Genomic DNA, 25,623 nt, shown 5'->3' on the forward strand with positions numbered 1-25,623 from the left:
AGGCTCCCTGCTGAGTAGAGAACCCAATGTGGGGCTCGATCCCAGGACCCTGAGATCATGACCTGAGCTGAAGGCAGTGGCATAACCCACTGAGCCACCCAGGTGCCCCCATAAATAAAATCTTAAAAAAAAAAAAAGAAACCTCTTTCTTTGCCCATCCATAAGAAGTAGCTCCTCAGCCGTTCAAGTTCAGTCATGAGATGGCAGCAGTTCAGTCCCATTTTCAGGATCCACTTCTTCCTTTTTTTTTAAAAAAGATTTTATTTATTTATTTGACAGAGATAGAGCAGGAACATAAGCAGGAAGAGTGGGAGAGGGGAAGCAGGCTTTCTGCTGAGCAGGGAGCCTGATGCGGGGCTCGATCCCAGGACCCCGGGATCATGACCCGAACCAAAGGCAGATGCTTAACCCACTGAGCCACCCAGGCGCTCCTTCAGGCTCTACTTCTGATTCTAGTTTTCTTGTTCTTTCCTTTGCATCTGTAGTTCTTTTCTGTATCGAAGTCTTGACCCCCTCAAAGTCATCCACGAGGGTTGGGATCAACTTTTTCCAAACTCCCACTCATGTTGGAATTTTGACCTCTTCCTTCCCATGAATCACAAATATTCTTAATAGTGTTTAGAAGAGTGAATCCTTCCCAGAAAGTTTTCAATTCACTTTGCCCAGATCCATCAGATGAATCACTTTCTATGGCAGCTAGATAACCTTGTGAAATGTATTTCTTCAGTAATAAGACTGGAAATTCAATGGGGCGCCTGGGTGGCTCAGTTGGTTAGGCGTCTGCCTTCAGCTCAGGTCATGATCCCAGAGTCCGGGGATCGAGTCCCGCATCGGGCTCCCTGCTCCTTGGAGAGTCTGCTTCTCCCTCTGACTTTCTCCCCTCTCATGCTCTCTCTCACTGTCTCTCTCTCAAATAAAATCTTAAAAAAAAAAAAGACTGGAAATTCAAAATGACTCCTTGAACCACTGGTCGCAGAATGGATATCATGTTAGCAGGCATGAAAATAACATTAATTGCACACGTTTCCACCAGAGCTCTTGGGTGACCAGGTGCATTGTCAGTGAGCAGGAAGATTTTGAAAAGAGTCTTTTCTTTTTTTTAATCCTGAGTGGTAGGTCTCAACAGTAGGCTTTATATATTTAGCAGACCATGTTGTGAACAGATGTGCTGTCTTCCAGGCTGGCATTGTTCCATTTATAGAGCATAGGCAGAGGAAATTTAGCATAATTCTTAAGTGCCCTAGGATTTCTGGAATGGCAAATGAGCATTGGCTTCGACTTCAGGCTTTGGTTTCAAACATCTGTAACCAGCTGTTAGCACTTATTAAGAGAGTCAGCCTGTTCTCTGAAGCTTTGAAGTTGGGTGTTGACTTTTCCTCTCTAGCTATGATAGCCCGAGATGGCATCTTCTTCCAATAAAAGTCTGTTTGATCTGCATTGACAATCTGTTGTTTAGTGTGGCCACCTTCATTAACTATCTTAGCTAGACCTTCTAGAGAACCTGCTGCAGCTTCTACGTCAGCACTTAAGGAGACAACTTTACTTAAACCTCATGAACCATCCTCTGCTAGCTGCACATTTTTCTTTATAGGTTCCTCACCTCCCTTGACCTTCATGGAATTGAAGAGAGTCAGGGCTTTGCTCCGGATTAGGTTTTGGTTTAGGGGAATGTGGTGGCTCATTGGATCTTCTGTCCAGACCACTCCAACTTTCTCCGTATCCACCAAAAGTTGTTTTGCTTTCTTACCATTCATGTGTTCACTGGAGTAGCACTTTTAATTTCCTTCAAGAACTTTTCCTTTGTAGTCACAGCTTGGCCAGCTGCTTGGCTCAAGAGGCCCCACTTTCGGCCTACTGGCTTTCAACATGCCTTTCTCACAAAATTTAATCATTTCTAGCTTTTGATTCAAAGTAAGAGGTGTGCGACTCTTCCTTTCACTTGAACACTTAGATGCCCCTGTAGGGCTAGTAAATGGCCTAACGTCTGTATTGTGTCTCAGGGAATAGGGAGGCCCAAGGAGAGGGTGAACGATGGGAGAACAGTTGGTCAGTGGAGCAGTCAGAACACAGACATGTGTCGATTAAGTTCGCTGTCTCATGCGAGCACTGTTTGTGGCGTCTGAAAAAAATTACAGTATAACAGCAAAGATCACCATAACAGATCACCTTAACAAATAATGAAAAAGTTTGAAATATTTAAGAATTACCAAAATGTGACACGGTGATACAAAGTGAACAGATGCTGTTGGAAGAAAGGCACTGATAGACCTGTTCAGTGCAAGTTTGCCCTTGACCTTCCATTAGTAAAAAAAAAAAAAAAAAAAATTTTTAAATTTTTAAAAAATGCAGTATCTACAAAGTGCAATAAAGCAAAGCAGGATAAAATGAGGTGTGTCTGTATGAGGTTTGAGTTTTTCCCCATCATTACAAACACCTGTGATTGTCTTTTATCTTAGCCTTTCTTAGGGGCATGAAGTGGTATGTCCTTGTGGATTTGATTTTCATTTCTCTAACGGCTGATGATATTGAGCATCTTTTCATGAGTGCATTGGCTATTTGGATATGTTCTTTGGATAAACGTCTATTCACATCCTGAGCCTACTTTTAATTGGATTGTTTGTCACTTTATTGTTGTATTTCAAGGGTTTTATATATTCTGGATAAGAGACCCTTGTCAGAGATAGGATTTGCAAAATTTTTCTCTCATTCTTTGTGTTGTCTCTTTTCTTTCTTAATGGTGTCCTTTGAATCACAGAAGATTCTAATTTTTATGAAGTCCCATTTAGCTGTTTTTATCTTTGTTGCTTTTGCTTTCTGTGTGACATCTAAGAATCCATTGCCAAATCTGGGGTCGTGAAGATTGACTATTATGTTTACTTTTTAAAAAAGATTTCATTTATTTATTTGCCAGATTGAGAGAGCAGGAGAAAAGCAGTGGGAGCAACAGAGGGAGAGGGAGAAACAGGCCCCGCCGAGCAGGGAGCCTGATGCAGGCCTCCATCCCAGAACCCTGGGATCATGACCCGAGCTGAAGGCAGTTCTGCTGATGCAGGCCTCCATCCCAGAACCCTGGGATCATGACCCGAGCCGAAGGCAGTTCTGAGCCGCCCAGGCACCCCTACTCTGTTTACTTTTAAGAGTTTTATAGTTTCTGATTTTACATTTAGGTCTTTCGTTGAATTTGACTTAACTTTTGTGTGTGGTTGTGAGATGGGGTTCACCCATCCGTATGCATGGGTCCACTTGTCTCAGGACCATTTGTTGAAGAGACTGTTTCCGCCATTGAACAATCTTGGCACCCTTGCTGAAAATCAGTTGTGTTTATTTTGGGAGTTTCAACTCATTCCATTAGCCTGTGTGTCTCTCTTATGCCAGTACCATGCAGTCTTTATTACTGCTTTGTAGGGAGTTTTGAAATCAAGTCATGTGGGTCCTTCTTCTTGTTCTTTTCACCTTCTTTTGGCTATTTGGAGTCCCTTACAATTCCGTAAGAATTTTAGAATTAGCTTCTCATTTTCTATAAAGAAGTAAGCCGAGATTCCAATAGTGATTGTGTTGAATTGGTCATCTGAAAATTTTAAGGAGGAACATAACATTATGAGGGCTCTATTTTAAGAACAAGAACCTGACAGTAATGTATGAACCCTAGAGTAAAGGAGGGGAGATACTGGAGACCTGGAGATCAGATAGGAAATTGTTATAGTAGTTGAAGAAAATGAGAAGGACTAAATGAGGAAAAGATGGTGAGGATAAATGTGAGATATATTGAAAAGGTTGAGGTGTCAACATGATAGGGCTTGGGGACTGACTACATGTGGAGGCAGAGGAAGGGGGTGCCATGAACGATAGCTCCAAAGTTTGAAAATAGGCTAACTGATTAGATGACAGTACTTTTATAAACTCTGTGTTTTATTTATTTTTCTTTCTTTTCTTTCATTTTTTTTTGAAAGAGAGAGAGCATGTGCATGCACGTGCATGTTGAGGGGGAGGGTAAAGGACAGAGGGAGAGCGAGAAAGGAAATCTTAAGCAACCTCCACGCTTGGTGCAGAGCCCAGTGCGGGGCTTGATCTCATGACCCTGAGATCATGACCTGAGCTGGAATCAAGAGTCGGACGTTTAACTGACTGAGCCTCCCAGATGCCCCTAAAATTATTTTTGATTTACAGAAGATTTGTAAAGAGTATTACAGAAAATTTCTGTATATCTCAGCTACCCTAATGTTAACATCTTGCATAATCATGGTAAAATTATTAACACTGAGAAATTGTCATTGGTGCTATGAACTGAACTATAGATTGTATTCTGATTTCACCAGTTTTTTCACAAACGTCCCTTTACTGTTCCAGGGTCCAGTCCAGGATCCCACATTATATTTAGTTGTCATGTCTTCTTAGTCTTTTCTGTCCACGACAGTTTACCATTCTGTCTTTCATTACCTTGACAGTTTGAAGAGCACTGGTAATTTCCTTTGTAAAGCGTCCCTAATTTAGATTTATCTGATTTTTTTTTTCTTGCTCAGATTTTGGCTGTTACAGACAAAAACAGCACAGAAGTGAGGCTTTACCCTTTTTGTGTGTCATTTCAGGGAGTACACGATGATATGTCTTATTACCGGTGATGTTAACCACAGTCATTCGGTCAACACAGTGTCTGCCAGATTTCTCCACCATGAAGTTCCTGTTTTTCCTGGAAATTTAACATGAGCTATGCTGATGTAGCTCACAGTAGGGATGGATTTTTCTACTGAGATCAGAACAATTATAGTTCTTAGGTATTGAGTGCTAGCTATACGCTAGGCATTGTGCCAAGAGTTTTGCTTGCTCTGTCACATTTGATCCTCTCCAAAACCTCGTGAGACGTAGATACTATTTTTGTCCCTATTTGAGAAACGGGAATTCCTCCAGTTTCTTGCCCAAACTCACTGTGTCGTGAGTGGCAAAGCCAACCTGTGGACCCAAGTTTGTTTTAACCCTAAAACCCATAATCTGAACCACTTAGCAATGCTACCTGTCTTGCTTTCATTCTCTTAATAGGGATGAATTTGCCAGTGGGACCGGAAAGCTTGGTGTTTATGAGCTAAGTTTCTCTGGCCCCTTGCTAGTGCTTGGGTGTGGACATGACAAAATACACCTCTCTGTGACTCTCCTTATTTGATATCTCAGTGGTTGACCAACCCCATTCTTTTTTTTTTTTTTTTAGATTTTATTTATTTATTTGACAGACAGAGATCACAAGTAGGCAGAGAAGTAGGCAGAGAGAGAGAGAGGAAGGGAAGCAGCCGCCCTGCTGAGGAGAGGGCCCGATGTGGGGCTGGATCCCAGGACCCTGGGATCATGACCTGAGCCTAAGGCAGAAGCTTTAACCCACTGAACCACCTAGGCGCCCCACCCCATTCTTTTTTAAGGTATAATTCAAGCAGGTTACAATCTGTTCTTTGAAGTCTAGGAACCATTCTGGTTTTAAGATGACCTTATAACCTTTTAAATTCATTTTAGGTTGATTCTAAAACCCAACTCTTTATAAGTATGCTTATTTCCTTTTTTTCCTAAATTTTTAAGAAAAAGCTCTCTTGGGGAGCCTGGGTGGCTCAGTGGATTAAGCCACTTCCTTTAGCTCGGGTCATGGTCTCAGGGTCCTGGGCTCTCTGCTCCGCAGGGAGCCTGCTTCCTCCTCTCTCTCTGCCTGCCTATCTGCCTACTTGTGATCTCTGTCAAGTAAATAAATAAAATCTTTAAAAAAAAAAAAGAAAAAGCTCTCTTTTTATAACTTCTTTACACTGACAAAATTGGTAATTTCTCAGAAAGAGGTAAGCAGAAGGAGTTAATGGAAGGATAGAGGGTGGGCATTTAATGAAAGGCTTCTTGGAGAAAATGGTGCTTAATTTTGTATTTGAAGGATAAATACGGATTGGCCAGAAAATTTAAGATGAGAAGGCCATTCTGGAAGAGTGAATCATATTAGCAGCAGAGATTGAAACTTTAAAAATAAAATTATGGGGCGCCTGGGTGGCTCAGTGGGTTAAAGCCTCTGCCTTCAGCTCGGGTCATGCTGCCAGGGTCCTGGGATCGAGCCCCGCATCGGGCTCTCTGCTCAGCAGGGAGCCTGCTTCCCCCCCTCTCTCTACCTGCCTCTCTGCCTACTTGTGATTTCTCTCTGTCAAATAAATAAAAATTAAAAAAAAAATAAAATTATGAAAATAGTAGGTGACTCTTCTGTAATCCCAGGGTTGTAAGACTTTTAAACATGACATTAAAGACAAGCCATAAAGGAAGTAACAAATATATCTGATTACATAAAGATAAAAAACTTCTATATATCAAAAAACTAACATAAGTAAAGCGACAACACTGACATCCTGGGGAAAATATTTGCAATAAATATCAAATAATCTGTATAAAATATCATTAGAACATAAATGGCTCTTACAATCCAGTAAGGAAAAAAGCATACCAGTTGTAAAATAGGCAAAGGTCACAGGTGGTCACATACCCAAAGAAGAAATACAGCTGTCCAAAAAACATGTTAGAAAATAGTCAAACATTTTCGTTCATTTGAAACATGCCAATTAAAGGAATAAGTTGAATGTGTGTATTATTGGGGAGGAAAATAATTTTCTCTCTACCCTTCTAGGTTCTTGGCAGAGACCTCTCCCCAACCCCATAATTAAAGACCAATTAACAGGAGAGGAAAAACAAATGGAAGTTTAATAGCATATATGCCTCCTGCAGACATGGGAGAGACCCAGGAAAATTGAGTAAATCCCTGAAATGGCTCAAGCCACCATCTTAAATACCATCTCTAGCTTAGAGACAAAGGGAAGACATTGGGTGGTGGGGGTTGTGTAGGGCAGAAGGCCAGTTATGGGAGGGGACTAGGAAAAGCATGGTAATCAAGGGTAAGGTCATTATGCAGGTTGAGGTCAGTGTCTTTTCCATTGATAAGAGTGTCTAGAGTTTAAGTCATCCTTCTTTTCCTGGTACAGAGGGGGAGCAATTCTCACAAATGGAGATTTTTCCTTATAAATGTAAATATCTCCTACAAAAGGGTAACTTCTACTCACTTTTCAGAGCTTGTCCCATGTCTGCTGTTGTGTGTGTGTATGTGTGTGTGTGTGTGTGTGTGTGTGTGTTTAAATAACAAGCCTAAAATAATCCTTATGCCAAAGAGACTTATTTCAGGGTGGCAAATTCTGCTCCCATTCCGTGTTTTGCCTTTTAAACAGGTTGTAGCAGAAACACTTTCTCATATGTTGCTGGTGGGAGTATAAATTCAAAGAAATTTTCTCGAAGGCAGTTTAGAATTATAGGTTAAAAGCCTTAAAATGTATATTCCCTTTGAAGACCTAGAAATCCTCCTTGCACAAATGTAGACTAAGGAAATAGTAAAGGATCTGAAAACGTAGACATAACAACATGTGCAGTAGGAGGAGATTGGTTGAGTAAATTGTTGCATATCTATAATTGAACAAAATGGAGCAGTTAGAAAATGAGGTTGTAGAAATGTGTTTATCGACATGGAGTATGTTCAGGGTACAATTTGGCACAAAGCGTGAAGCTTCCAGGTTGAAGAGGTAGACAGGGTCTGGAGCAGAGAAAGTGTTGCCTGCAATGCTAAGAAGCTTGGGATTTTTCCGTAGAAACTGGCAAGTCATTTTGTAGGATTTTAAGTGGCAGATCAGAACAGTGTTTTAGGTAGATCTTTCTTCCAGCAGTGTATCTGGAGGTGGGAGACCAGTGAAGAGATTATCTCAGTGGTCCAGGGAGAGAGGATGTGGGTCCAAGGGTATGATCATTAGTGACTAGAGCCTAGGACAGACTTTGGGCAGTTCAAGGAATGGATCTTCTCTATGGTTGGTAACGGTTATAAGCACTCAGGAATCCCTAAATCGCTGTATACCATCATAGGAGATGGGACCAGGGGAACTAGAGCCAGAGGACGGGGCCTGAGAAGATTGTGCTCCAGGCCAAACAGCACTCACCTGGGCCTCTTCCATGGTTTCTGTTTTAGTTTTCCTACCCTCTCCACTGATTTACCTGGCTAGTCCCTCATTTAGAATGGTCTTGGCAAGTGGCCTTTCTTCCCGATTACATTGCCATAGTACCGACACTTCCTCCTGTGAACAAAATTTAATCTTCCTTAGGCGTCATGAAGATGGGGGTTTATCAGGTTTAATGTTGGGGTGAAGCAGTTGATGGGAGGCTGGACAATGGTGCCAATGAACTTGGAACTTGTGAGGACAGGAACAGGAAGGAGGACAAGTGATACCAGAGGGGTAGGTTGGGTGGGGAACCAGAGCAGTTCAGAGGTAGAGGAGGAACTGGGACAGCTGCCTAGACTAGGTGCTTTGAAAAGAGCTGAATTTACAAATTGCCAATGTTAAAGAACAAAATTCAACAGGGTAAATTTGAAGATCTAATTGGCTTTATTAAGAGATTCATGAGTCAGGCAGTATCCCATCCAGCCAGGGGAGGGGAGTTGTACAAAACAGTTGGTTTCTTTAGGAAGTATGGTGGGGCAAGGGAGTTATTAACAAAGGAGAAAAAAAGGAAAGAAAGGATTGTTTCAGGCAAGGTCCCCTTCCCTTAGGGGGAAGGGCAGAGGGTTTTATTAGCTGGATTACATCATCTTTCTTTGGAGAACGGAGTATTTCTTTGGTAATGGCCAGAAAATTCCAGATTGATTGGCTTAAAATTCTACTGGGGGGAGTTGAAACTGCAATTAAGTCTTGGTTTGTTATCTTGGAGGTGAGTGACTCCACCTTGGGCCTGTGGCTTTCTTTTAGAAGTGGGAAGGAGAACCTTGAAGTAGTACAGGGACTTTTCCTGGGGAATCTGAGAGGGTATGGTTTTGAACGGAACCTGTACCTTTTTTTCCAGAAAAAGATCTCCATTTTGTAAGGATCCAAAGAGTATCAGAGCCCAGCAGACCTGGTTCTGAATGAGGTGGCTTGGGGATAAGATGAGCACGTCTTTAGGGAATGCTGGACTCTGCAGCCCATCTATCTAAACTTAATTTGCTGCCTAGTTTGGTTGTGTTTAGAGAGGTCTCACCTTATAGCGACCACATCTTGTGAACTGTGTGGTGGTACAGGTGTAGGGGCATTGGGGTGACTCTCCATGTGCCACTGGGTCAAGGGGCAGGGCTAGAGTCTAAAGAAGAGAACACCATAAGGTGTGGACTGTGTCAGGTGTGAGGTGGAAGGTGTGTTGAACTGGGAGTTTAGGGGATCTGGGTACTTGTTGGAACATTTTCCCTTAGGTTCCTTCATCTGCAAAGTGTAATTTAATAACAAGGCCCTGCTTACCTGTCCTTGTCCTTTTCTTCAGGTGCTGAACTGGGTAGATTTCAGCATGACTACTTCTGTAGAAGCACCAGCTTGGTGATGGGATATGCTCAGACACATTCCCATCTTCCTACTGTCCTTGTTTGCGCTTCTGAGTCTCCTTTCTTCCCACCCTATTTGCAACTGAAGGGATCCATTAACTTTCCATCTGCTGGTCTAAAATATGCTACTAAAATTTGGAGGCAAATGGCAGCCCAGCAAGGAAGAAAGCAGGGATGTTCAGTCCAAGGCTGCGGTCCCACTGGGCCTCTGAATTAAAATGTTATTTTCACATGGCTCCTTTGGTTAATGGTGATTATGGATGTGGCTCCAGAATGCTAGGGCAGAGAGGTTTAATGTCATAAATCTTTGAAGTTGCTGAGGGAGGCCTTGAGTTTACTGGAAATGGAATAGGATGGATTTGGGGTCCTTTTTCAGATCTGCTGATGTGGCATGTCTACATGTACCTGATGTAAAGGTTGCTCAAAGAAGATACTTTCTATCTTGGTGATGGGAATAGACGCATCAGATGAGAAAGGCCAAAGTGTTGATGGGAGTGGCTTGGACATGTGAAACTGTTGGAGAACTCATTTAGGGTCAAAACTAGATTGATTAGCTGCCTCAAAAGAGATTAGACCCATCGTTGGGTTGGGGCTGGAGGCTTTGCTCCCTTTAGTAGGTTTCTGGGCTTTTGCCATAGGGATATCATGAGTCAGAGGCAGCCAAATGGAGCAGGTGTAGGGGAATCTGTCCCAGGAATCTGGTCATCTCTCCTTGGCTGTGGGAAAAGTTAAGAGTTAACTGTGGGGCCCAGTGTTGTATTTTTGCTTCTCTGTGTAGCATGTTAGCATGAAGTATCTTGGCTATTCCAGAATCTCAGGAAGGCTGCTGTCATGGCTCTTAGGTGACTCCAAAAGTATTGAGGACCTTTCCAAGGTGGTTGGGGCCCCCGTCTGTTCTCTGTATTCTGTACCTTGTGAGTGTAGCCTTTGATGGGCCTGATGCTGGGTAACTGAGTGCAACTTCCAACTTGGTCCCTTGCTTCAGGTGAGTAACTTTACTTCTGGGTCAGGGGTAGAGAATACCAGCTTTGTTTCTTTCTTTCTTGGATTGCTCCTGAAGAACAGGGTGGGGAGTGGGGATAAATTAATGTTCGGATCATTGAGAATCCAAATTGAGAGTCCTTATCCCAAACTATTCAGGTCAGATGTATTTCAGAAGTCAGAAATTTTTGGATTTCAAGGTAATACAGGGGAACCTGGGTGGCTTATTTGGGTGAACACTTGACTCTTGATATCGTGGTTATAAATTCAAGCCCCGTGTTGGGTGTAGAGCTTACTTAAAATAAATCAGAAAGGCAATACAGTGAATATGGAGTATTTTATATATCCTCCCAGTAGGATCTGGGGTAACACCCCATAATCAAAAGCTTATTATTATTATTACTATTATTGTTATTTTAAAGATTTATTTATTTATTTATTTGAGAGAGAGAGAGAGAGAGAGATTGAGAAAGAGAGCATGAGCAGGGGAACAGCAAAGGGAGAGGGAAAGAGAGAATCTCCAGCAGACTCCCTGCTGAGCAAGGAGCCTAATGTAGGGCTTGATCTCAGGACCCCTGATATCATGACCTAAGCCAAAACCAAGAGTTGGATGATCAATGGACTGACCACCCAGGTGCCAAAAGATATTATTTTTATGGAAGCTATATGAATACTCAGCATAAGTGGAATAAAGGAGTCCATGAATAGTTTCAGCTCGGTTCAAGTCATACTTGCTATCAAATTAGCTTTGGAAAAACCCAGCTTTTGGTTTTTAGAGCTTTTTGGATTTGGTGTTACCAGTGAGGGATTGTGGGCCTATAACTGTCATTGATTTTGCACTGTTAATCAAATTGATCCACAGGGGGAAAGGCTTGTTCTCAGTGGATATTTCCTTTTCTGGGTTCTCTGATCAGGTATTTTTCAGGTGATGGACTCCTGGCCACATTCCTTTCAAGACCCATTCTCTTTTCCATTCTTCTTTCTCTTCCTCTTGGTAGGGATTCAAGCAAGTGTCTTTCTTTGTAGTGATTTTTCTTATAGTACCCTTTATTTCTAGATGTAGATTTCAAGGAAACCAAAGAGACAAATGCTAAAGAATATACACATGACAGAGCCAAACAAGTTTATAATGCAGATAGCTTATTTTTAAAAATTTTTTAAAGATTTTATTTATTTGACAGGGAGACAGCAAGAGAGGGAATACAATCAGAGGGAGTGGGAGAGGGAGAAGCAGGCTTCCCGCTGAGCAGGGAGCCTGATGCAGGGCTTGATCCCAGGACCCTGGGACCACGACCTGAGCTGAAGACAGATGCCCAACAATTGAGACTTCCAGGTGCCCCGCAGATAATCTATTTTAATAAATGCTCACTAGAGAGGGACATGTATTAGTGACTTTGTAAACCACACCATTAAATCACTGTAGAGGAAGGAACTCCACAAACATGAGCTTCATTCTTTCATTAATCCTTAGTCCTGTTGAATGTCTCTGACTCCTGTAGTAGTCCAGGCCAAGGTCAAACAGTCATCATATCTGGCTGCCAGGAGTGGTCAAGTCTCCTGGGGCATTTGTTAAACATGCAGATTCCTGGAGTCCCAGACTTCTGGAGTCAACATTCCTAATGGGGGAGCCCAGGAATCTGTATGTTCAACCAGTTGCTCTGCAGAGGTTTCATTGTCTCACTTGAGAACCAGTGCTCTGATGAAGGTCATACAGATGCAGTTGTTTTATAACCCAGGCCTAGGTCAAACCAAGTAGCATGGAACCGATTTGTCTCTTAGAAGGACAAGGTTCTTGTTTGGTTTGCCCCCGGTGAGAATAGAAGAGTAGAACTACCTGGTCATGGTTAGAAATAAGCCAGTCAAATGTGGGGGAGGAAGAGTAATTTTCCCTCTACTCTTCTAGGTTCTTCACTGAGACCTCCTTCCCCTAGCCCTCCAACCCACCCTGCCAATGTAATAAAAGACCAGTTGACAGGAGAAAGACAAATGGAGGTTTAATACCATGTGTACCTCCTGCAGACATGGGAGAGACCTAGGAAAATTGAGTAAATCCCTGAAATGGCTCAAGCCACCATCTTAAATACCATCTCTAGCTTAGAGACAAAGGGAGGACATTGGGTGGTGGGGGTTGTGTAGGGCAGAAGGCCAGTTATGGGAGGGGACCAGGAAAAGCATGGTAATCAAGGGTAAGGTCATTATACAGGTTGAGGTCAGTGTCTTTTCCATTGATAAGAGTGTCTAGAGTTTAAATCATTCTTCTTTTCCTGGCACAGAGGGGTAGCAATTCTTACAAATGGAGATTTTCCTTATAAATGTAAGTATCTCCTACAAAAGGGTAATTTCTAATTACTTTTCAGTGTTTTTCCTATGTCTGCTGTTTCTTAAAAAATAACCAGCCTAAAATAATCCTTATGCCAAAAAGACATATTTCGGGATGGCAAATTCTACTCCCCTTCAAAATCAAAGGCAGGTTTGGAGCCTGGGGGTGGCAATATTGGTAGGGTTGCCAGATAGAACACTGGAGGCCCACTTAAATTTAAATTTCAGATAAACAATGAATAATGTTTTTATATAAGTATATCCTAAATATTGCATGGATCATACTTACACAAAAACATTATTCATTGTTTATCTGAAATTCAAATTTAACAGGGCCTCCTGTGTTTTTATTTGCTAAATCTGGCAGTGCTGGGTATTGATTAACCCACCTTCCCCTGTGGGAGGCAAAGCAGCTGGCATTTATATGCTTTGTCCCATTCATGGAATATATTTTTGTTTGTCTTCGGTTAAAAGCTTCTCAGACTGGCTACTATATCATATTGACGTTGAGGAGTTGAAAAATTGAGTCTTGTTCTAGAGATCAAAAGGAAGTGTTCTAGAGACCCACCCCAAAAAAAGCCTAAGAAGGGCTTTTCCCATCTTGCCCCCAAACACTCCCTCACTCTGTCTCTCTCCCTCTCCCCCACTGTAGCTCTCTCTCTCTCACACACACACACACGCACGCACATGCACACATGCACACGTCCACGCACCTAGATGCCTGTGCAAACAGAAACACGTTTGGAAGACCCCGTGCTTGCCTTTTCAAGTTTTTATTTTATATTGCATTCTTTGTGTTAGAGTCTGGTTATTTATTGTTACTATGATCATTTTACTGTTGTTATTGAAGTCACATTGTCTGTGTCCAGTACTGCTCTTGATAACCATACTTAACTCTTTTTCAATTGCAGATCTTTCTCCTGGCCTGCCCTCCATGTCCTGGAGCTATCGTCGTCTTCAAGTAAGGGAAAATGGGTTTTTGCTCTGTTGCCATTGCTATTCCAAATATTCGGTCTTTTATTTATTTATTTATTTATTTATTTTATTTATTTGACAGAGAGAAATCACAACTAGGCAGAGAGGCAGGCAGAGAGAGAGGAGGAAGCAGGCTCCCTGCGGAGCAGAGAGCCCGATGCGGGGCTCGATCCCAGGACCCTGGGATCATGACCTGAGCCGAAGGCAGAGGCTTTAACCCACTGAGCCACCCAGGCGCCCCCAAATATTCGGTCTTTATGATAACAAAGGGTGATGAGTGCGTTGATGTGAACATCTTGGGCCTGCCCTGCTTTGTCTCCGGGCTTCCCAAGGAACAAAAGTCTATGCGGCCCAGGGAAACACTGGGCTATGACATGTCGAGACTGGGCTTTGGTCAAGCCCTGACAAGTCCTCTTTAGCGAGTGTTTGTGGTGGTGGTTTCTGGCCAAGTCCTGCTCCTTTGGAAGGTTGCTGGTTTCCTGCAGTCTCTCTTGAGAGTATGCTGGGGGCCACACAGCTTCCCTCCTCTTAAGAATCATTGCTTTGTGGTCCAGCTGCTCCCCTGAAGACCTTTGTTCTTCTGTTTCTGTACTTTGTTTCTGTTTTGGTACTTCTATACTTTGAAGACCTTTGTTCTTCTGTTTCTGTGGTTTTTTTTCCCCTTAAAGTGCAAATTAAAGTAAGGGGAAGAAAATATCACCTTTACCAGTCCTGACTTTCTTAAAAATAGCAAGCATCAAATCCATTAAAGTGTACTGCAGGCAAATCATGTTTATCTGAAGGCAAATTTGCTTCAAGGAAATTCTCAAGAGACCCAGAACCCACCTTTTATCCATGAGTTGTGACCATCTCATTTATCAAGCCTTTTATTGGAGTTGCTAATGAGAAGCTAAATTGACCAAATTAATTTCATCTCTTTCCCCCTTCCCTGGCCCCCGTTTTGGAGCTGTTCCTGAGCGGTGAAATGGCTGTAGGCCAGAAGGAGGAGACAGGAAGTAAGGGGCCCAGCAGATCATTTGGTAAAGGAAGAGTGGTGTAAATGGCTTTCTGATTTACTTAAGTCATTAAAGTGTTAGGTAGGGGGAAATATACCCCATTTACTGCTTTGAACAGCTTCTTGGAATAGCCACTTAGTCTCTTGCCTTAGGAGAGTAACTTTCTACTGGATGAGGGCAAATGGATCCTGATCTCACATATCTTGTACTTGAAAAGCTCCTAAGTGGAAGGCTATTTAACCCTGTTTCCCTCCCTTCATTTCCCAAAATGAGCTCTATTTTTCAGTGTAATGTTTTAAAGTAATGTTTATTGGTTTTATTTCATTATTATTAAAGTAACAATTCTCATTATAGGAAATACAGAGACACATAAAAAAGAAAGTAAACATCATCCTTAATCTACCACTAAGACATAATTTTGGTTACTGCTTTTTTTTTAAGAAACAAATCATATTTAGGATTCTTACTGTATCTTCTAAATTTAATTCGATTTGTCTATGTGTTTGCATATGAAAGTACATAAACATGACTGCTAGATTTTTTTTTAGAGTGGTTCTTTTTTTTTTCCCCTCTTGTCCTTGTTTTGTTTGACTCCTACTTCTGCCTTTCCAGACCTGCAGATTACCAAACCAGTATGTATCCTTCCAGATTTTACTCTGTCCTCATTTGGTACACACAGACACACACACACACAGACACACACACACAGACACACACACACACAGAGGGATTTTGGAATGTTTTACTGTTGTTGTTCATTGATGGTTTTACAAAAATAGAATCTTATATTAACTGAAATACATCTTGGTTTTTCACTCAACAATATCTCACGGGAATCTATTAAAGTTTATTGGTATATCTTATTTCTTTACAAAGCTGTGAAATATTTCATGGATGCACAACTTATTTAGCCATTCTTCTCATTCCTTTTTAAGATTTTACTTTTAAGTAATCTCTCCATCCAATGTGAGGCTCAAACCTATGACCCCGAGATCAAGAGTCATGTGCTCCACTGACCGAGCCATCCAGGGTTCCCTAGTTATTCTTCTATTCTTGAATGTTTGCGTTCATTCTTTCCGTATTGCTGCTACTGTAACCAGTGCTGAAATCAACATCTTTGTGCATATGCCCTTAAATACTGGTGCTTTCAATTTATAAATATATATACATAAACACACAAATGTTTACATATAAATATACATATTTATGTTAATAGATATTTCCATTCTGATATACAAAAACAGGCTGTAATAATTCACTTTTCCCTTTTGTATGTAAAACATGAGATTATTCTTTTCTTCACATCCATACCAGCATAAGGTGTTATGATTCTTTTATAATTTTGACAACTTAATGGGTGCATTTCCTTGGCTACTAATGAATTTCAGTATTATCTCATAATTTTTTATCTAATTAAATTTATTCTTTGAATTGTCTGTTCATACCATCTGCCCCTTTCTTATGGGTTGCTTAGGTTTTCTTAATTTGTAAGACTTCTTTGTATGTTTTGGATATTGGCCCTTTGTCTATCGGCATTATGATAGATATAGTTTCCAAATCTGTATGTGCTGACTTGGCTGATAGTATATTTTGCTGTGTGTTTTATTACATTTTTTTATATTCAAGTATGATTACTTTCTTATAGCTTCTGGGTTCCCAGGTTTTTTTTTTTTAAAGATTTTATTTATTTGACACAGATCACAAGTAGGCAGAGAGGCAGGCGGGGGTTGGGGGGTAGGGGGTAGGCAGGCTCCCTGCTGAGCAGAGAACCCGACGCAGGGCTCGATCCCAGGACCCTGGGATCATGACGTGAGCCGAAGGCAGAGGCTTTAACCCACTGAGCCACCCAGGCGCCCCTGGGTTCCCAGTTTTATTAAGATGATTTTCTTAAAGATGGCTACCTGGTTGTGCTAGCATGATGTGTTACATAATCCCTATTTTCCCCCGTGAACTGGACTACCATTTTTCTCACCTGTTAAACTTTTTACATATGAGGCTCTACTCATAGTTTCTCTATTTGGTTCTATCTGTTTGTCTATTTGTGTACTCAGATCATATTGACTTGATTATATTAGCTTAAAGAAATATTTTTCTTATCTATTTATCAGCACTTTTTTCCTACATGTAAATTTGAAGATCACTTTTATTCAACCCTCCCCATCAGCCCTGTTTGGATTCTAATTAGAATTGCATTAAATGTATATTTTGGTTTTGTGAGAGCTAATGTTTTAAAATTATTGATATAATGTAATATAATGTAATCTAAGAAAGTGTGTTTTTTTTCCATCTGTTCAGATCTTGTTTTATGCCTTTCTTAATACATTTATTCCTAAAGAATAATAGCTTTTCTGTACATTATGAGTTGAATATTGCTCTCCTTTCCATTCTGAAGTGCTTCTTGCTAGAATAGAAAAAGCTTATTGATTTTAACAGTAGTCTTCATATTTCACCATCTTACCAGACTCTCCTATTAGTTTTGGTAAAATTTATTTTCATTTTATCCCGTCTTTCCGATGGTTACACCAGTTATTTTCTTCGGTTTTTGCTTTTGCTTGAAACTCAGGGTGAAATAAAAATGGTGTTGGTGGGCCACTGTCTCTAAAGTGATTTTTAAATGGAAAATGTCTCTGTGTGTCTCTGTATTTGCTGTTGATGTTTGTTAGCCTATTACATGTAACGAGTTTCCAAATTTACTTAGAGGTATTTTCAAACAAAACAGTTCCTGCATTTTATCAAACGCTTTTTCATGTTTCTTGAGTATGCTTTTTTTTCTGTTTAAGTATTTGATACAGTGAGTTATGTTGAAGAATTCCCTGATTTCAAATTACTGTTATATACTGACGTAAGTCCTGTTAGTCATAGTATATTATTATAATGTATTGCTGGAGTCCATTTGTCAATCCGTTCTTTAGAACCCTTTCCTCAGAATTCATTAGTGAGATGGGAGTCATTTTTTTGGATTCTTTTCATAAGGTGTAAGGATTAAAATGGAATTGCAGAGTACTTCTTCCCATTCTCTGGCCTGGAATAATTTAATTACCCATGGAAATTATGTGTTAATTGTGTTAATTTTTTTCTACTTTTAAAGATTACTTTTCTTTCCTTTCTTGCGTGGTGGTTGTTATTTTAGAAATTATATGGGTTTTTTTTTTAATGGTCAGGTAAAACTCAACTGCAAAGCTCATCTAGTCCTAGTGCCTTTTTCATTTGGTATACCCATAATCACATTTCCATCTATCTATTCAGATCTTTGAGTCAATTGTGGTCATTTATCTTTTATTGGAAGTTACCCATTTCTTCTGAGTTTTCACATTTGTTGCCATGAGTTGAGTGGAGTATGTAGTAGCCTCTTATTTTATAATTTTAAAAACTCTGTCCTCATCTATAGTCATGTCTTCTTTCTTGGGTTTAATCTTGTCTGTCTTTGTGTTTTCATCATTTATAGTTTAGTCAGGTTAGTAAGTACTTTATCTATTTTTGGTTGCTTTGTAGAACCTGGTTTTGGATATAGTGGTATATCTACATGGTCAAAACGTATGTATTTATTCCTTTCCTCTTTGCCTTTTTTAATCATCATTTTCTGTTCTGTTTTATTTACTTAATATCATTACCTCCATTTTATTACAAACTCATCATCCACATCATTTTAAAATTAAACTTTCTATATTTTGAGATAATTATATAATATAATGAATATCATATCATAATACGGATGCAGTTGTAAGAAGACTACAGAGAGATGCTAGGTACCCTTCACTTAGTTCCCTCCAGTAGTAACCACTTGCAAAACTGTAGTACAGTGTGAGAACCAGGATATTGACATTGGTACTGTTGAGGTATAGCATAGGTCTGTCACCATGCCTGTCTTCCCTGTTGCCATTTTTTTAAAAAATTTTTTTAAAGATTTATTTATTTATTTGAGAGAGAGCAAGAGAGAGCGAGCATGAGTGAGAGGGGAAGAGGGAGAATCTCATGCAGACTCTGTGCTGAGTGTGGAGCTCAACTTGGAGCTCGATCTCATGACCCTGAGATCATGACCTAAATTGAGACCAAGAATTGGATGCTTAAGGGACTGAGCCACCCAGGCGCCCCTACTGTTGCCCTTTTACAGCCACGCTCACTACTCTCCCACCTGCATCCTGTCTCTGACCCCTGGCAACTCATCTGTTCTCCATGTCTGAACTTTCATTATTTCAAGAATGCTATATAAATGGAATCACACAGTGTGTTATCTTCAGGACTGGCCTTTTAAAAAAATATATTTTATTTATTTATTTGACAGAGATCACAAGTAGGCAGAGTAGCAGGCAGAAAGAGAGGGGGAAGCAGGCTCCCTGCTGAGCAGAAAGCCTGATGTAGGGCTCGATCCCAGGACCCTGAGATCACGACCTGAGCCGAAGGCAGGGGCTTAACCCACTGAGCCACCCAGGTGCCCCAGGACTCGCCTTTTTAAACTTACAATTCCTGGCAGATCCATCCAAGGTTTTAATCATAAGCATAAGTTTTCATGGGTACATATTATTCCACTGTGTGGAAATACAACATGCAATGCAAAGTTAAAAATCAGTATTTCAGAAAATAGTTCTCAAAATAATAACTGCACCTTACATCAGTATAGGTCCTTCCTGTTTTTAAAGTATTTTGTCTTAAACGAGCTCATCTAATCCTTCAAATAATGCCATGAGATAGGGACTATATTATTCATACTACAAATCAAGCAGTTGGGGCCAAGATTAGATAGCTTGCCTAACATTACAGAGTGGCAGAACCGGGATTCTCTTCTTCCTTTTTTGCTAATGCTCATAATCAGGTTTACTGTGTGCCTAGGGATGGGGGAAAACACTTAACATGGGTTATCTCATTTAGTTCTTCTAGCAAACTTATGTGGGTGGTAGAAATTGTATCCCCAGTTACATCAAGTAAACGGAGGCTCAGGAAGTTGAAGTGACCTTGGTGTTTTCTGCTCTTCTGCTCTTCTGTTATTATTTAAGGCATTAGAAGCATCCTATTGAAAACTCCACAAAATCTCAGTGTATACCAATGGGCACCACTGCGGTCTTTATGCCAGTATGTTTTGGAGGTTGCATTGACTAGCACTATAGCTCCATCTCTTGTTTTTTCTATTGGCCCTTTGCTGTGCCAGCCAAGCATGAGTTTGTCTGCTTCCCAGCAAAGCAGGGGCTGGCGTGTTCTTCTTGGAAGCATGCCCAGACGCTGCAGGAAAGGGGTATCGTGTGCCCAGGAGGCTGCCTACCCCATGCTGGGCAGGGCCTGGCGATTCTTTTTGGGGTGGGCAGGGGGCGGGATTCTCCACAGGGTTCCTGTAGTGCACTTGACAAGAGGGAATGGTGGTTCCCCCGTGTTCTGGCTGGATCCCAGGGTGCTTCACTTATGTGCCCCTCTGTTGATATGTGACTGACCAAGTCTGCAACTTATAAGAAAGGCTTCCTCAGCAGAAAGCATGTATGCGGAGGACAGAGCCGAAGTCAGCAGGGTTTCCTCCCTGGCCCACCATCACAGCAACCTTGGGCATGGTGGTCTTTTGAGAGAGGATGAATTCTGTGGCTTGGGTATCGAAGGTACCAGGATATGGCTCTTCAGGGAAGAATCACTCAAAACAGCCAAAATGAGTGAAAAGAAAGTGGCTCAGATTCAAAGAGGTAGAGAACAGTGTTCCAGGTACACACACAACACAACAGGCAGATGCTCATAGGGCAGCACCCAAACTGCCTGTTGTGTTATGTGTTTATTCCCTGAAGAGCCATATCCTGGTACCTTCGATATCCAAGCCACAGAATTCATCCTCTCTTACTCAGCTTTGAGCAAAACCCATATATTCTTAGAGACTGTTCTGGGTGTACTATCCTGCTACAAACTTCAAAAAAAGCTACGTGTCTCAGTCACCTTGATCACACATACCCAGCCCCATAATATGAACCAGGCTGTGTCACCGGTTCATAATTAATTAATTAATTAATTGAGGTATTATTGACATATAACGTTAATTTAGGTATATAATATAGTGATGCAACAATTATGTGTATTATAAAATGCTCACTGGGGTAAGTGTAGTTACCATCTGTCACCACACAAAGTTATTATGCTAGTATTGATTATAGCCCCTGTGCTGTACTTTTTGTCCCTGTGACTTTATTATTTTATAAAAGCAAGTCTGTACCTCTTGATCTGCTTCACCCATAGTGCCTATTCCCCTACCCTCCTCCAGTCTAGCAATCCCCAGTTTATTCTCTGCATTTATGAGTCTATTTCTGATTTTGTTTTTTGGTTTGTTTCTTTGTTTTGTTTTTTGGATTCTACGTGTAAGTGCAGTCATATGGTATTTGTCTTTTTCTGACTGACTTATTTCACTTAGCATAATACTCTCTAGGTCCATCTGAGTTGTTGCAAGTGGCACGATATCATCCTTTTTGATGGCTGGGTAATATTCCACCATCTTTCCAGACTGTAGCTTTTCTATCCATCCATTGATGGATCAAGGTTCTTGATGCATAAGACACCCTTTTGTGAACCTAAGGGAGTGGAAGGAGGGCCTTGTCACAGGGTAGCCGGATCCTGCACAGCTCTCCCCACCCTTCACATTTCATTATAGAAAGCTCCAAACCTGTACACATTATGCCAGTTACTCATTATATATTTTAATCTGTGTATTGTCACTTTGTGTTCTCTGCCCAGTTATTACATAGGGGTATTTCTCCTCTTGTTGGTCTGCACAAATCATCCATATATAGAGCATTAATCCTTTATCAACTTTGCAGGAAGTTTTTGCCCCAGATTGTATTCCTAACTTGTTGATGTTGCTTCTGATACACAGTTGATGCTTTTATTGGACAAATTGCTTGGTTTCCAAGCTGCCTTCAGACCATGGTAATTTCTTCTGGTGTTTTTATGCCTGAAAATTTTCCCCTTCAAAGATCAGGTAGACAATCTGGTTTTCTTTTTTGTTTGTTTGGGCTTTTTAGAGAAAGAGAGAGAGAGCAGGGGGGAGGGGCAGAGGGGCAGAGAGAATTTTTTTTTTTTTTAAGATTTTTTTTTTATTTATTTATTTGACAGAGAGAGAGATCACAAGTAGGTAGAGAGGCAGGCAGAGAGAGAGGAGGAAGCAGGCTCCCTGTGGAGCAGAGAGCCCGACGCCGGGCTCGATCCCAGGACCCTGAGATCATGACCTGAGCCGAAGGCAGCGGCCCAATCCACTGAGCCACCCAGGCGCAACTCCATGCTGAGTGTGGAGCCGACGTGAGGTTCAATCTCACAATCCTGAGTTCATGCCCTGAGCCAAAATCAGGAGTTGGACACTTAACTGACTGAGCCACCCAGGTGCCCCGACATTCTGGTTTTTAAATTGTTTTTAAAAAAATATTTAGCTGTCAGTTCATCTAAAATTCATTTTGTGTCTAGTATGAGATAGGGATATACTTTATATTTTTTTTCTCAAATTGTCATTTTTTGGAGCACTGTTTATTGAATAAGCATTCCCTGTGATAATGGCTATTGTGTACTTAAATTCTTACGTATGTTAGGATTTATTTTGGGGGCCTGTACTATTCCATTGATTTCTCTTTTGGATTCTCGCCAGTTTCATACTCTTCATCTTTGCAATAGCTAGCAGGCCCGATTTCTCTTTGCCATTGTTCATAGCCTATTACTTTACCCACACTTTTTTCTTAGCTAGTCTGAACCACTTTTTCCTTCCAAATGAACTTAGAATTTTTTTGTCAGATTCTCCTTCAAATTCTGTTAGTTTTGACACAAATGACTTTAACCTAAAATGCCATTAACATCACTATAATAGAGTATATACGTATAGGAAAAGATGTGGTAAATTTCTTAATGTAGCCAACTCTTCTTTTGTGTTAAGGGTGAATGTGTATGTGCGTATCCCACGGGTTTCTCATCAGGGTCATTTGTGGACAATTTGTAGTTTATGGTATAATTTATTATTTATTATATTTTCAAAGTAGTTATTACTGGTACACAGGGCAGATTTTGATTCTACATAATCGTTTTATCTTTGGCCACCATGCTTAACTATTTTAATAGTTTTTTCAGTTGCTTCACTTGGATTATTTTGGCAATTAATGGTATCAACACCCATATGGTAATCTTAGCTCCTTACCCCCCACCCCCACCCTTGTTTCAAGGGTGATTGTATTGGCTAGAACTTCTAGGACAGTATTAAATAATAGTGATACTGGCAGGAATTGTTGCCCTGCTTCTGATTTTAATGAAAATGGTTCTAGTGTTTCACTGTTGATTCTGATGAAGGTTGTTGGTTTAGTTTAGATGTCCTTTATAATGTTAAGGAATTCTCCTATTCTTAAATTACCAAGTTTTTTTTTTTTAGATTTTTTTATTTATTTACTTGACAGAAAGAGATCACAAGTAGGCAGAGAGGCAGGCAGAGAGAGAGAGAGGGAAGCAGGCCCCCTGTTGAGCAGAGAGCCCCATGTGGGACTCGATCCCAGGACCCTGAGATCATAACCTGAGCCAAAGGCAGCGGCTTAACCCACTGAGCCACCCAGGCGCCCCCCTTTTTTTTTTTTTTAAATCAGGATTGGTTGTCAAATGTAGCTAATTTAGCTAATGGTTTTTAAGAATAAGTTGAGAGGTTCATTTGAGTTTTCTCCTTTGACCGCCCCATTTGATGGGTTAAATGAATAGATTTCCTAATAACAACCTTTGTTGGGTTTCTAAGGTCAGCTTTCCTTTCCCTTTGTATGTCTGGGAGAGATTCAGGATTGGATCCCGTACTGCGAATTTGATTGATTTTGCTCTTTGCCATCTCGAATGTGATACTTATTTCTGCTGCTACAATCCTAATTTCTTTCTAATTCTTTCTTGCTTTGCTACTCTCTTTCTCCCCACTTTGGTGTCTTTCCTTCTCAGTACCTTTTTTTAAGTCATCTCTGCACCCAACGTGGGGCTTAAGCTCACAACCCCAAGAATCAAGAGTCGCGCACATCACCGACTGAGCCAGCCAGGCACCCCTCCCCCATATGCTTTATTCTGATGGCATTCTCTACCTGTTTCAGCAAATCCATGTTTTCTCAGATTCTACGGAATCTGTAAAATACTTTTGTATTGTAAAATACTTCTTCCGGTTTTGTAAAATACTTCTTCCGGTTCAGACACTAAATTTAGACTTTTGTGCTTCCTCAAAATAAAAATAATGGGCACTTCTGCTGCTAGAGGCTCTCCCAGGAACCATACTGGTTTTTTGGGTATGTTTATACATATTGAAAGGAGGATTTATTTATTATTTGTTCAAGGTAGGGTCTTTGGATTGCCTTTGAGTATTCTCATTTTCTCTTTGGTATTGGCCAGAAGCCCTTCTCAGCTCCTCATCTTGGTGAAAGGTAGACAGACATCCATGGCTTCTTAGCCTGTTTGCTGGCTTCATCTAGTGGGTTCTTGCCAGAGCTGGGCAGAATCACTTACCCCTACCACTAGGTTCTCTGATACTCTGAGCAGATACAGTAGACGAGAAACTACAACTTCCCACACGCACTGCCACCTGAGTTCTACTTGGGCAGACTCCCACTCCCAGGACACAGTATGCCAGCCCCAAAGCCATCACTTCTGGCCTTTTGGATTTGAGGGAGTAGGAGTCAGTCTCCAGATGCATATAGAGCAGTCTGATTTCCTTTGCAAGCAGTAGTCCTGGAGTGGAGACATGACTGCCCAGCGTGCTAGTTGTGGGATTTCTACACCAAGAGGCCGACAGTGGCAGGAAGGACTCAGTGTCCTCCTGTCTTGTTTCAGGTTTCTGCTGTGTGCATTGGCCACAGATTTTTTTTTTTCTCATTTCAGCATTAGCCTTATTCATAGTGGAGATTTCTTCCAGAGTCTTGTAATAGGATGACCATCAGTCTAAGTTTGCAGTGATTTAGGGTCTTTTAACTGTCTTTTCATAGGAATTTTAGTAGAAAGCTGGGAGGGGCTGTGTTATTGGATGTTAGCCAAGTTCTACTTTAAAGTAGAAATTCAGTGTATATTTTGGTTTAGAGCAGAGGTCGGCAATCTTTTTCTGTAAAGGGCCAGATAGTAAACTTTCTGAATGTTGTGGGCCATGTGATCTGTGTTTTACCCATGTAATTTTTTTGTACCTTGAAAGCACCATAGATAGTACCTAAGTGAATGGGCTTGGCTATGTTCCAATAAAACTTTATTTATAAACACAGAACAACCTGATGAAAAAGTTCTGGAGCTGAATGATGGTGATGGTTGTATAGCAGTGTGAATGGTTAATGCCACAGAACTGTCGACTTAAAGATAGTTATGATGGTAAATTTTGTGATAAGAGTATTTTACCACCCCGCCAAAAACCCAGAACATAAGAGGAAGACCATATCTTGCTGACCCTGAGTTTAGAGCAATTAAATCTAGTACATGGGAAGAGAGGGAGGGAGGGAGGAAGAAATTAAATGTATTCAGCAGGACAGTGACACTCTTGAGGAATACCTCAGCGAGAGTGGGGCCAGGTTCCGGAAAACTGCAATTCATTGTGGTGACATCAGCCCTTGGTCTTTAGAGATAGAGAGACACAGAGTTCGTAGTCTCACTTTTTGGCATAAGGATCAGATCAAGGATTTTTCTCTTCCGGAGGCAACTGAACAGCCAGCCAGCCCTTCCTTCTTGGTGACTGGTGATGCTTCCTGTAGGTAATGGGGTCTCTTCCCGGGGCTAGAGAATCCTAGCTTTTTAGTTATTAACCATAGCAGACTCTCTGGATAAAAAAGAGGAGCCATGGGTCAGAGTCAGCTGATTCTGCACCTCCTTGCCAAGATTCCTGAGCCATCAGGATTCACCTGTCAACTGGAGACCCGGGCCCTGGGCACCAGGAAAAATGCCATTCTGGGGACCCCACACCGCTTTTATGTCAGCGGTGTGGACAGGAGGCTCCTGCTTTCTGGCTCCAGCCTCAGCCTCCTGAGCTTAGCTTAGCCAAGA

General features: G+C 41.1%; 1 protein-coding gene across 12 annotated transcripts in view; it reads left to right on the top strand.

Annotated features, from left to right (window-relative positions):
• Positions 1-25,623, top strand: part of TMEM164 (transmembrane protein 164) — a 163,590-nt gene that overhangs the window by 52,975 nt on the left and 84,992 nt on the right. For 8 of the 12 annotated variants that reach the window (XM_045995739.1, XM_045995728.1, XM_045995726.1 and 5 more), the window contains one exon: positions 13,597-13,646. The exons of the other annotated variants lie outside the window; for them this stretch is intronic. Coding sequence is in view for 4 of the 8 variants with exons in the window: in XM_045995728.1 (XP_045851684.1) it covers positions 13,597-13,646 (50 nt within the window). In the remaining 4 variants the exon portion in view is untranslated. The remainder of the gene's footprint in view (positions 1-13,596; positions 13,647-25,623) is intronic. 12 annotated transcript variants of the gene reach the window in all.

The sequence above is a fragment of the Meles meles genome, chromosome X, assembly GCF_922984935.1.
Source record: "Meles meles chromosome X, mMelMel3.1 paternal haplotype, whole genome shotgun sequence".
In the NCBI taxonomy this organism is placed as follows: domain Eukaryota; kingdom Metazoa; phylum Chordata; class Mammalia; order Carnivora; family Mustelidae; genus Meles; species Meles meles.